Source organism: Pan paniscus, chromosome 6 (genome assembly GCF_029289425.2).
Source record: "Pan paniscus chromosome 6, NHGRI_mPanPan1-v2.0_pri, whole genome shotgun sequence".
NCBI lineage: Eukaryota > Metazoa > Chordata > Mammalia > Primates > Hominidae > Pan > Pan paniscus.
Genome location: NC_073255.2, coordinates 84,047,079 through 84,059,713, shown reverse-complemented (window position 1 = coordinate 84,059,713; position 12,635 = coordinate 84,047,079). Strand labels below are relative to the sequence as shown.

Below are 12,635 nucleotides of genomic sequence, written 5' to 3'. Positions count from 1 at the left end.
CCCTGGCGGCTGTGCAGCCTACCCCAAAGGACAGCGTCCTGGGTCTCAGGCCTCAGTCTCCCTCTCTGCGGCCCCAACAGCTCACCCTAAACAAGGTTTATTGTCACCATGTTACATGTCACCATTTGGGACCAGAAAGGGGGATCCAGTGGCCCTGAGCCACACAGTCAACCAGAAACAGGGCCAAACCTCACCCTCAGGGCTGCCTGGCTCCTAGGTCACTGAAGTCCTGCCTGGCAATGCGTGCTTGGGTCTGGGTCCCTTCTCCAATGTCTCTCACCCTCCTGCAGGGCAGGAAAGTCACAGTTTGGATGCTTTGTTATAAAGATGACCCTGGCACCTGGAGGAGGGAGAGACAGACAGGGCTGTGGGTCGGGGGACTCCTTGGGGACCACGCTGCCCCCACCACTGCAGCTGGAGCCTCTGTTGGGGGCGGGACCAAGCACCTCTGTTGTCAGCCCAGAGGTGGGACCCCTATGCGCCCCACTGCACCCCCGCAGCTTTCTCTGCCTCTCCTACCCCCAGGCTTCCCACTGGACATTATCCCAGAACATCAGCTAGGAAGCAACTTGAGCCTCCTTGCCCCTGCCTGACAAGCAAAGTGAGGCCCAGAGAGGGAAAGGGGCTGGCCAGGGCCCCCCAAACAGCCGTGGGCAGAGCCATGTTGCACCGGTTTCTCCTAATCCCTGACCTGAGCTCCTTCTCCTACCCAGGGGATTTCATCAATCCAGAGAGTGCTTGGGGCCAGGAGTGCCTCTGACAGTCAGGGAGGGCTTCCTGGAGGAGGCCCTAGGTCTAATGGGGTCTTCTAGGCAGTGGTGAGTTTGGAGGGAATAGCCAGCACTCTCACAGCATCCAGGCAGCCCTGCTTCCAGACTGTGGGTTGGAGAGGCAGAACCAGGGGAGGGCACCAAGGGTCCCACCAGGCTCCCTCTGACGGCCATGTCTTCCTTTGGCCACAGGACGCTGTGCGGAGCTGCAAGTCCGTATCACTGAGGCTGTGGCCACAGCCACTGAGCAGAGAGAGATGATCACCCGCCTGGAGCAGGACCTGAGCATCATTCAGTCCATCCAGTGGCCCGATGCTGAGGTGAGCCCACCCCCCTGCCCCATGCCCATCTCGCTACCTGCCCAACTGACTTAGCCTCTGCAAACACTGACTTCCCAGATTAGCCTGTGTATCAGGCAGCTGGTGACAACCCAGAAGGGCTGTCACCTAAAACCACTGGGTTCTCCCTGCTTACTCCATGAATACCACCCTGCCTCCGATTTGGGGTGACAGGCCATGGGGCAGAGGCCACAGGGCTTCCTAATGGTAGCACAGAGGCCCGTCTTTCCAGGCACTGCCCTGAGAGCAGAGGCAGAGGCAAGGCCAGGACCATGCACCCATCTCCCAGCTAAAGGACCTGGAGCCCAGAGATCACAGCAGGCTGGGACATAAACAGCCCAGGGAGGGCATCTCCTCGCCCACCTCCCATTCTATAGAGTCCACAGTGGGACTCCGGGAGAGAAGTCTGGGCTGCCCCAGGTCACGTGGCAGGCTGGTTGCAGGGCCAGGGAGGCCCAGGTGTCTGATGCATGTCAAAGCTGAGTGGCTGCGAGGAGAGCTGCACTGCTGCTGAACTCTGGCCTCAGGAGTGACTCAGGGCCCAGCCGTCTCTTCTTTGGTAGCTCATGCCACGTGTCCAGGTCCGGGCCCTCCTGCAGCCAGCCTGCACCCCGGATGGCCCCACCCACTCCTTGCCACACCCACCCTGCCATTTGCCTTGGCCATGCTGAAAGGGAATATTCCGTGCCCATTGTGCGGAGGCACCTCCTCATCGCTTCCTGTCACCTGCAGGGTGCTGCTGAGCACCGCCTGGAGAAGATCCCAGAGCCCATCAAAGAGGCCACTGCCCTATTCTACGGTAAGGAGAGGCCTGACCCATGGGAGGAGGGAGGAGGAGGGAAGAAGAGACAGGTGATACCGCCTGAGAACACAGATCCCCAAAGAGTAGTCCCTTCCTCTAAGAAGGTCAGGCCCCCACGCCTGCAATGCAGCAGCAACCTTCAAAGGGTCGGGTAAGGCTAGGTGTGGTGGCGCACACCTATAGTCCCAGCTACTTTGGAGGCCGAGGTGGGAGGATCGCCTGAACCCAGGAATTGGAGGCTGCAGTGAGCTATGATGGTGCCACTGCACTCCAGCCTGGGCCACAGACCGAGACCCTGTCTCTAAAAAACAAAAAGGTGAATGAGCCCTCAACCTGCCTTTCTGGATCTTAGACTGACACCCCCCACCTTGGGGCCCTGACCCTTCAGCCCTGCCGGTGGCCTGTGAAAGGCTGGTGAGTGGTGGTCAGCCAGGCCTCACTGCCAAAGTGCAGCCGGAGGTCCATGCAGTGAGGGGAAGGCAGCCTCCTTGGATATTGAGGACAGAACCTGAGGCTGCTGGACTGGGATACTGGGGGTGTGCCCATGCCTCCCCAGTTCCCCTCCTGCCCCTTTGCTTCCCCAGGGGATATAGGCCTAGTCTGACAGCTGCAAGGGTCTCAGATTCAAGGACAGAGTGACTGGGAGGGGAGTTCTGGGCCTGGCCCTCTGACAGCGCAGACGGGGGTGCTGGGCCCTTCCCCAGAGTGCGTATTGTCAGGTCAGCCCCTGCCATCCATTCTCACGCTCCCCGGTTCCCCTGGCTGTCCCCTCCCCTTCCCCGACCTGCCCAGCACCAGGGAGTCAGACACCATGTGGCTTCTACCCCATGGCATTTGGCAGAAATCCCCCAGGGCTGGGGGACCCACCCCAAAGGGCCGCCTGCTGGGTTCCACCTCCTGCCACCCCCCAAGCCACCCTCCTCTACCTGCTAGGACCTGCAGCACCAGCCAGCGGTGCCCTCCCAGAGGGCCAGGTGGATTCATTGCTTTCCATCATCTCCAGCCAGAGGGAGCGCTTCTGTGCCCGGAACCAGGAGCTTGAGGCCGTGAGTCACATCTTTCTCTCCCTGATGCTCCTTGGGCCCAAGGACACAGTTGGGGAACACACAGGCTTTCAGGAGAGAGATGCGGCACAGACCGTAAACCTCAGGGGGAAGAGATTTGTTCTGTGCAGTCAGGGAGGGCTTCCTGGAGGAGGTCATGCCACACTGGGCTTTGAAAGAAGACTCAGATGCTCACAGTCGAGGAGACATGGGGGCCAGTGAGCCAGAAGGGAGCATAGATCATTCCAGGCGAAACAAGTCGCCAGGCAAGTGCCCTCTTGCCAGGCTGGGGGGCGTGGCCTTCAATCTGCAGGGAGGGGCACCAAGGAAGGATTTAAGCCAGGCAGTGGCACTGCAAGAATGCAGGGTGAGCCAGGTGCGGTGGCTCACACCTGTAATCCCAACACTTTGGGAGGCTGAGGCAAGTGGATCACTTGAGGTTGGGAGTTTGAGACCAGCCTGGCCAACATGGTGAAACCCCATCTCTACTAAAAATACAAAAATTAGCCGGGCATGGTGGTGGGCACCTGTAGTCCCAGCTACTTGGGAGGCTGAGGCAGGAGGATCACTTGAGCCTGGGAGGTAGAGGTTGCAGTGAGCTGATGAGATCGTGCCACTGCACTCCAGCCTGTGCGACAGAGCAAGACTCCATCTCAAAAAAAAAAAAAAAAAACCTTCCTTTTTAAGGCTGAATAATATTTTATTGTGCATATAGACCACATTTTGTTTATCCATTCACCTATTCATTTACATTGCTTCCACCTTTTGGCTGTGGCTAATAATTCTGCTGTGAACATGGGTGTATAAATATCTCTCCAAGTCTCTGCCTTCAATTCTTTTGGGTACCTACCCAGAAGTGGAATTACTAGATCCTATGGTAATTCTACGTTTAACGTTTTTAGAGGAAGCGTCATACTGCCATATACTTTTTTGTACTGCTCAAGTTTTGGTTGTGTTTGTTTTTTGAGACGGAGTCTCGCTCTCTTGCCCAGGCTGGAGTGCAGTGGCACAATCCTGGCTCACTGCAACCTCCACCTCCCGGGTTCAAGCGATTCTTCTGCCTCAGCCTCCCGGATAGCTGAGATTACAGGCGTCTGCCATCACACCCAGCTAATTTTTGTATTTTTAGTAGAGACAGGGTTTCTCCATGTTGGCCAGGCTGGTCTCGAACTCCTGACCTCAGGTGATCTGCCCACCTCAGCCTCCTAAAGTGCTGGGATTACAGGCGTGAGCCACCGCGCTGGCCACTGCTTGAATTTTGAATAGTGTGAAAGAAACACTTATTCAAGCATTTGAATAAATTGAAAACTGAGATTCCATTTCACGTTGCCTTTAGATTGGCAAATATTAAAACCACAGCGTGTGATTCCATGAATACGAACATTCGGTATAGGCAAATCCATAGAGACAAAAAAGAGACTGCCGGTTACCAGGCAGTAGGGGAGGAGGGAATGGGGAGTGACTGCTGGCAGGTTTGGGGTTTCTTATTGGGGTGATTTTAAATGTTCTGGGATTAGGTAGTGGGGATGGTTGCATAACATTGTGAATACAAATGACCGAACTGTACACTTTGAAATGCTGATGTTTATGTTATGGGTATTATATCTCAATAATAGTTTTTAAAAGGCTAATACCAATGACAAAAAAAAGTATGAAGAAATCTGACCAGGCATCGTGGCTCATGCCTGTAATCCCAGCACATTGGGAGGCCGAAGTGGGAAGATTGCTTGAGCCCAGGAGTTTGAGACCAGCCTGGGCAACGCAGTGAGACCCCGACTCTGCAAAAATAAAAAAGTAGCTGGGCATGGTGGTGTGAGCCTATTGTCCCAGCTACCTGGGAGGCTGAGATGGGAGGATCGCTTGAGTCGGGAGGCTGAGGCTGCAGTGAGCTCTGGTCATGCCACTTTATTCTAGCCTGGGTGATAGAGCAAGACCCTGTCTCTAAAATATATAGACAGGGGCCAGGCGCAGCAGCTCACGCCTATAATCCCAACACTTTGGGAGGCAGAGATGGGTGGATCACCTGAGATCAGGAGTTCGAGACCAGCCTGAACAAAATGGTAAAACCCTGTCTTTACTAAATACAAAAAAACTAGCCAGGCATGGTGGCACATGCCTGTAATCCCAGCTACTTGGGAGGCTGAGGCAGGAGAATCGCTTGAACCCGGGAGGCAGAGGTTGCAGTGAGCCGAGATTGATTGCGTCGTTGCACTCCAGCCTGGGCAACAAGAGCGAAACTCCATATCAAAAAAATAATAAAAATAAAAATAAGAAATAAAATAAAATATATAGACAGGGTCTTGCTCTGTCATATATTAAGGTTGATGCAAATGTAATCATGGTGTTTGCCATTACTTTTAAGGGCAAAAACCACGATTATATTTGCACCAACGTAATACATATGAAGGAACCTGACCCAAGATCCCTGACTTCTGCCTGTGGTGGGGCCACAGTGGGGGAAGGGGCAGCTTTACAGAGTCAGGCAGGTCAAGGAGAAGGCTGTGGGCACAGAAGGGGCTCCAGGTAGACGGAGCAGCACCTGTGCCAGCACGGAGGCCTCTCCCCCACCCCTTTCCTTGCCCCTCCCCCCACAGGAGAACCGCCTGGCCCAGCACACCCTCCAGGCCCTGCAGAGTGAGCTGGACAGCCTGCGCGCTGACAACATCAAGCTATTTGAGAAGATCAAGTTCCTGCAGAGCTACCCTGGCCGAGTGAGGGCCCTCCCCTGGCCTCAGCTCCAGGTGGACCAGGCAGGGAGAGAGGCCGATCGGGGCTCTGGAGATGGGAGGGTCGGGGACCAAGACCTGCTGGGCAGCACTGGGCCCCAGAGGCCCCCTGAGGCCTTCCGACATCTCCCCACCCACCCACTTGCCTGCTAGCTGCCCTCCCTAAGCCAGGAGAAGCTCACACAGTGGAGCCCCTGTCCAGATTCATTCATAAAAACTGGCCAGAAGGACCAGGCACGGTGGCTCATGCCTGTCATCCCACCACTGTGGGAGGCCGAGGCAGGAGAATTGCCTGAGCTCAGAAGTTCGAGACCACCCTGGCCAACATGGTGAAACCTCGTCTCTACTAAAAATACAAAAAAAGTATCCGGGCATGGTGGTGCACACCTGTAGTCCCAGCTACTCAGGAGGCTGAGGCAGGAGAATCGCTGGAACCCAGGAGGCGGAGGTTTCAGTGAGCCAAGATCACACCACTGCACTCCAGCCTGGGCAACAAGAGCGAAACTCCGTCTCAAAAATATAAACTAAACTAAACTAAACTAAACAACTCAACTCAACTCAACTCAACTCAACTACTACTAAACTAAACTACTAAACTAAACTAAAAAAAATAAAATGAATAAAATAAAATAAAATATAATATAAAATAAAATATAAAATAAAATAAAATAAATAAAATAAAAAAAAATAGTAAAGTAAAATAAAATAATAATAAATAAAATAAAATAAAATAGAAAAGAAAATACTAGCCAGAAGGGCCAGGCACAGTGGCTCATGCCTGTAATCCCAGCACCGTGAGAGGCTGAGGCGGGTGGAGTTTGAGACCAGCCTGGCCGACATAGTGAAACCCCATCTCTACTGAAAATACAAAAATTAGCCAGGCATCGTGGCACGTGCCTGTAGTCCCAGCTACTCAGGAGGCTGAGGTGGGAGGATCACTTGAACCCAGGAGGTACAGGCTGCAGTGAGCTGAGATCCAGCCACTACACTCCAGCCCAGGTGACAGAGCAAGACCCTGCCTCCAAAAAATAAAAATAAATAGGCTGGGCATGGTGGCTCAGGCCTGTAATCCCAGCGGTTTGGGAGGCTGAGGCGGGCGGATCATTTGAGGTCAGGAGTTCCAGACCAGCCTGGCCAACATAGTGAAACCCCATCTCTACTAAAAATATAAAAATTAGCTGGGCGTGGTGTCATGCACCTGTAATCTCAGCTACTCAGGCAGCTAAGGCAGGAGAATCGCTTGAACCTGAGAGGTGGAGGTTGCAGTGAGCCGAGGTCACACCATTGCAGTCCAGCCTGGGCGACAGAGCGAAACTCTGTCTCAAATAAATAAATAAGCAATAATAAAAAATGTAAACAGAATTTGGTCCACACTCCAAAAAGCAACCAAGAGAGTGGATCAGAAACTCACTTGCCGAGTTTTTCTGGACTAGGGAGGCCTGTGCGTGGCTTCTCTCAGCCCCCAGGCCTCCCAGGGACCACCCCGTGCCAGGAAACCCTTTCTATGAGTGAGAGAAGAGCGTGGGGTATAGTGGGGCAGGGATTCACCTCTCCCTCTTCCTTTGGGGCCCAGCAGCCCCCAGCCCTGTCCCCACCCATCAGAGCCGCTCCTTGGCCACCAGAGGGCAGTCAGACTCTGCAAACCAGCCTGGCTCTGGGTGGAAGAGCTGGGGGGCGTCTCCTCTCCCAGCTGCCTGCCTGCCCGCATGACCACCCCACACTCCCAGCAAACCCACCTTCCTGCAGCTGCGCCCGGCCCTGCCTGGGCCTCAGTTCCCCATCTGTGCCCGGAGGCACTGTGGCCCTGACCCCATGGGTAACTCCATGCCCCTGTGGCAGGAGGCACCAGCCACATTCACGTTGTCACCCCAGCACCCTCTCCTCCTGCCTCTGGGATCTAGGGCTCCCTCCCCCACTTCCCTTTTTTGCAGATGAGGAAACTGAGGCTCCCCTGGGCTCCTGCCCTTCCCGCTGGGCCCCAAGGCACTGACTGGTTCTCTTCCCCTCCCTGTCTGTGCAGGGCAGCGGCAGTGATGACACGGAGCTGCGGTACTCGTCCCAGTACAAGGAGCACCTGGACCCCTTCTCCTCCTTCAGCAAGCGGGTTCGTGAGCCCAGCCAGGGCAGGGGAGGGGAGGGGCATCAGCCCAGGGAAGCCCAGGGGTCCCCCCATCACCTGGCCCCCATCCCTGAGCACTCGGCCTTCCCTGGCTCCCCTCCACCTGCCCTCGTCTGGGTGCTCTCGGCCAGCCTTGCCACGCCAGCCCTGCACACCCTGGCCCCTCAGGCCAGGAGCCCCCCCAAGACAGCCTCCCCACCGCTTCAGTGCAATGTAGGCCCAGGGCCCATTCAGGAACACCTGCCGATGGCTACCTGAGGGTGTGTGGCAGTGACCGGGTTAACCTGGAGTGCATTTGCGGGACAGGCAGACAAGGAAAAACCAGTTACAGCTCCCAGAGTCGGGCGATCCATTGTGGGGACCCCACCCCACAACTCCCCTCCCCCACGCAGACTGCAGAAGTTCTGCCCGTGGAGAACTTTCCCACGGGCAGAATGGACGGCTGCAGAGGCGGGGAGGGGCTCTCACAGATGTCAGGGGAGTCCAGAATGTCACACTGAGTAGACTGTGCACCCAGGGAAGCCCCTGGCAGCACCCTGGCAGCCCCCTGGGGGTCTGCAAGAACAGCGGGCAGGGTGTCCTGTGGCTGGCCAGGCCCTGCTCTCTGCCACAAGCCAGGGCCTGTGAGGTCCTCTGGGGTCCTTTCCTGATTGTCCCTCCCTGTGCAGGAGCGGCAGAGGAAGTACCTGAGCTTGAGTCCCTGGGACAAGGCCACCCTCAGCATGGTGAGTCCCTGCCCCTACCCACCCCCTCCCTGGACAGGCCTGAGCCTCTGTCTCCAGGCACCTCTTCACCTGCCCTGCAGCCCAGGCTGGAGGAGCCGCCTGCCCTGCCAAGAGTGGCTGTGTGATCTGGGACAGGGTCTCTCCCCTTCCCGGGCAGATCCTCTGAGAGCATGGTTCACAGCATGGTTCTGAACTGGGCTGTAGAGGGGGCATTCCTCAGAATTCCTGCAGCCTAGAGTCAGACATGGTGGCTCACACCTGTCATCCCAGCACTTTGGGAGGTGGGAGGATTGCTTGAGCCCAGGAGTTCGAGACCAGCCTGGGCAACACAGTAAGATCCTGTCTCTACAAAAAATAAAATTAGCCAGGCGCAGTGGTGTGCACCTGTAGTCCCAGCAACTCAGGAGGCTGACGGAGGAGGATCACTTGAGCCTAGGAAATCAATGCTACAGTGAGCTGTGACCACTACATTCCAGCCTGGGCAACCTTGTCTCAAAAAAACGTTTTTAAAGAATTCCAGTGGCCGGGCACAGCAGCTCACGCCTGTAATCTCAGCACTTTGGGAGGCCAAGTTGGGCGGATCACCTGAGGTCTGGAGTTCGAGACCAGCCTGGCCAACATGGTGAAACCCTATCTCTAGTAAAAATACAAAAATTAGCTGGGCGTGGTAGCGCACGCCTGTAATCCCAGCTACTCAGGAGGCTGAGGCAGGAGAATCACTTGAACCCAGGAGGTGGAGGTTGCAGTGAGCCAAGATCACACCACTGCACTCCAGCCTGGGCGACAGAGGGAGACTCCGTCTCAAAAAAAAAAGAATTCCAGCAGCCCATGTCCCTGGCCCATAATGATGGAATAGGGGCCCCAGCTTCCTGTCCCTTCCCTCCCCTTGCCACCCTAGGGCCCTTTCTGTGAAGCCCAGGCAGCCCTGCAGGGGTGGGTGAGGCCGGCCCCATCCCCACTCACCCCCTCCTTGCTCCCAGGGGCGTCTGGTTCTCTCCAACAAGATGGCGCGCACCATCGGCTTCTTCTACCCACTGTTCCTGCACTGCCTGGTCTTCCTGGTGAGTGTGCACACGGGCGGGTCAGAGGCACATTCACCACCCCCAGCCCTGACCTCCAGGGCAGCAGGGGCCTGTTACGGTGGCCTGGCCCCTGGGCCTACCCCAAGCTGCATCCCTAGCTTGCGGCCACGCCTCTCCCCTTCGAGAGCCTTGGCCCACCCCAGGGACGAGAAGGACCCACCCCATTGGGACCTCTGGCCAGGGCACCAGCCGGGCCGCTCCGTGAAAGAGGTCTGGCTGATCACATCTGGGACTGGTCCCGGACGGGCTTCATAGGAAGAAGGGATGGAGTGGGAAGGGAGCAGGTCTAATGAACTCCACCAAGGGACAGTCACGAAGACTGCACAGAGAAGGGGCGTCTTGAACTAACCTCCCCAGCTGAGGAGGTGGCATTCTAGTTAGCGGATAAGGGCCTCCATGTCTGCCAAGTTGGGGGAGAAGAGGGGTGGAAGGCTGTGTCTCTGGAAGGATCCAGCCTTGGGGACGGACTCCTGTCCCCAGCACAGTCAAGATGGCCCCTACAGAGCTAACCTGGGCTCAAGTTCTGACCCCAGGGTCCAGCGGCTCCTGGCCCTTCCAAGGGTTGGCCCACAATATTAGAGGAGGTGCCTCCGTGTCTGGGCCCATCTGATCATCTGCAGAAACAGTGGGTGCAGGAACATGTCTAAGGCCCACCCGCCCCGGAGTCTGGGGCTCGAGAACCTTTATGTTCCAGGCCAGGCCCAGGGGCCATGGGTGGGCTGCAGGGGTGGCCTTGAGGCGAACCGGCAGCTCACCGTGTCTCCACCTGGCCAGGTGCTCTACAAGCTGGCATGGAGCGAGAGCATGGAGAGGGACTGTGCCACCTTCTGCGCCAAGAAGTGAGGACCCCCACTTGGGCCCCCCCTCAGCCCCACAGTGAGCTCCCAGCACCCCCGCAACACCCCCGAGTTCCTGCCTCATGTCCCCCACTCCTTAGCCCTCCATCACAGCCCCCCATTCTGGCCCTCCCCCTACCCCTACTCCCGGTGTCCACTACCCCCTAGCCCCACCCCATCACATGGTACATACCCCCCTTCCCCAACACACACACTCGGCCTCAGCAAAGCTTCCCGTGTCCCCCAGGTTCACTGACCACCTGCACAAGTTCCACGAGAATGACAACGGGGCTGCGGCTGGTGACTTGTGGCAGTGATACCCCGGGGCCTCCCCCGTGACAGTGACGGCTGCGCCTCCACCCCGACTGCTCAGTGCATCTAATCACTTAGACTCCCCTGAAGAATCCCCCATGGAAACTGCCCTTATCCGCTGTCCAGCAGCTGCCAGAGGCCCCAGGTCACCTCGGGTCCCCTTGAAAGAATGTCTCGGTCACATCAGGCCCGCTAGGTCCAGAGAGCGAGCCCCCAATGCCCGGCCAGGCTAAGCCGCAGAGACCCTCTCAGCCCCCACCTCAGGTTAGGGCTCTGCCCGCAGCCTGACCTCTATCCCTGGTGGCAGAGGTCCCTCAGCTGTGAGGCTGATTGGGTGACCACCGATTCCAGCTGCGGTTAATCCAGCTTGGGCCTGTCTGCACTGCGATCCTCTTGGGCTCTCCTAGGATCCCCCCATGCCCCGTAAGAGGTGGAAGACGCTTCCTTCCAGGACAGCAGGCTTTGAGTCCAGCACCCCCAGCCTGCCTTTGCCACCGGCCCCACCCTGCAGAGTATATGAGGCTTGACAGAGTCTGCCCCCTCCCCCACTGCACCCCAAGAGAGAGAGCCCCAGCCAGCGGAACAGTTTCTATTACCCCCTCCCTGCCCCCAGACCCATGTGATTTCTGCTTTCTTCTTTAGCAAGATATTCTGGTTTCTAGATAAGGAAGAGTCTCTAATGAGCCCCCGAGCCCCAGTCTCTTCAGACTCATGGATTGGTCTGAGGGGTCTGAACGTCTCCTAGCCAATCAGAACTGGCTGTGGACCACCCTAGCACGGCCACCTCTCAGGGCCACTGGCAGGCCTTCCTGAGTTAGATTTGTAGTTGCATATTTAGCTTTGCACATTTGAAATAAACCACGGTTGCAGCCACCCTGGTGCCCTGTGCTCTGGGACGCTGGAGGGACTGGAGGCTGGTGGGGATGCCTGCGGTGCCACCCCTGGGAGCTGGGGCTGGCCTCACAGCTGGGCACACAGAACATTCCTCCCCCTCTTCTCATCTCCAGGAATTCCATGAGTACGTTCAGAGCTCTGCTGAAACCCAGATCCAGTGTCCGAGTGCTTTTGAGAGGACAAGTAGCACCATCAAAAAGGGAAACCCATTCCTTTATTCAAAAACCACCCAGGGCCAGGCGCGGTGGGTCACACCTGTAATCCCAGCGCTTTGGGAGGCCAAGGCAGGTGGATCACTTGAGGTCAGGAGTTCGTGACCAGCCTGGCCAACATGGTGAAACCCCGTCTCTACCAAAAATACAAAAATTAGCTGGGCATGGTGGCGCATGCCTATAATCCCAGCCACTCAGGAGGGTGAGGCAGGAGAATCGTTTGAACCCGGGAGGCGGAGGTTGCAGTGAGCTGAGATCGTGCCAGTGCACTCCAGCCTGGGAAACAGAGTGAGACTCCATCTCAAAAAAAAAAAAAAAACCACCTGTCGGGCTGTGGTTGGGTGTATGACGTGTCTTGGTCCACGTCAGTTCCTGGCGAATCTCTGCATCCCTTTCTGTGCTCCCCTTTCCCATGGGCCCCCGCCTGCCAGGGGCTGCAAAGCCCGTGCCCATCAATCCCCCTGAGCACCAGCCTCGCATGGGAACCCCCCGAGACACAGGTTCTGGGCCACCTCACCTCCAGCCCAGCCTCAGATAGAGGAGCGCATTCTCTGGGTCTGGAGTGGGTGCATTAACCCATTGTCCAGCTGTCACAAGACTGGCTGCAAACCCAGGTCCCCCACTGCAGCCCACCAGGCCAGGATCCCCTGTGCTACCTCTGTCTCCATTTTAGTTCTGAACAGTCTAAAGCGTGTGTATCCAGGGGCCTTTCTTTGGGGTCCCAGTCCCAGCACCCCTCATCTCCCCCATGAGGACTTCTTCCAAGCCCCTCAAGC

General features: G+C 56.8%; 1 protein-coding gene across 1 annotated transcript in view; it reads left to right on the top strand.

Moving 5' to 3' along the window:
- Nucleotides 1-11,626, top strand: part of LOC129393016 (protein CASP-like) — a 63,218-nt gene extending 51,592 nt beyond the window's left edge. Inside the window, exons 2-10 of the mRNA XM_055115089.1 lie at nt 963-1,090; nt 1,841-1,907; nt 2,844-2,956; nt 5,548-5,703; nt 7,700-7,783; nt 8,467-8,523; nt 9,504-9,584; nt 10,380-10,444; nt 10,689-11,626. Coding sequence (XP_054971064.1) covers nt 1,028-1,090; nt 1,841-1,907; nt 2,844-2,956; nt 5,548-5,703; nt 7,700-7,783; nt 8,467-8,523; nt 9,504-9,584; nt 10,380-10,444; nt 10,689-10,758 — 756 coding nt within the window. The 5' untranslated portion in view covers nt 963-1,027 and the 3' untranslated portion in view covers nt 10,759-11,626. The remainder of the gene's footprint in view (nt 1-962; nt 1,091-1,840; nt 1,908-2,843; nt 2,957-5,547; nt 5,704-7,699; nt 7,784-8,466; nt 8,524-9,503; nt 9,585-10,379; nt 10,445-10,688) is intronic.
- The last annotated feature ends 1,009 nt before the right edge of the window (nt 11,627-12,635 follow it).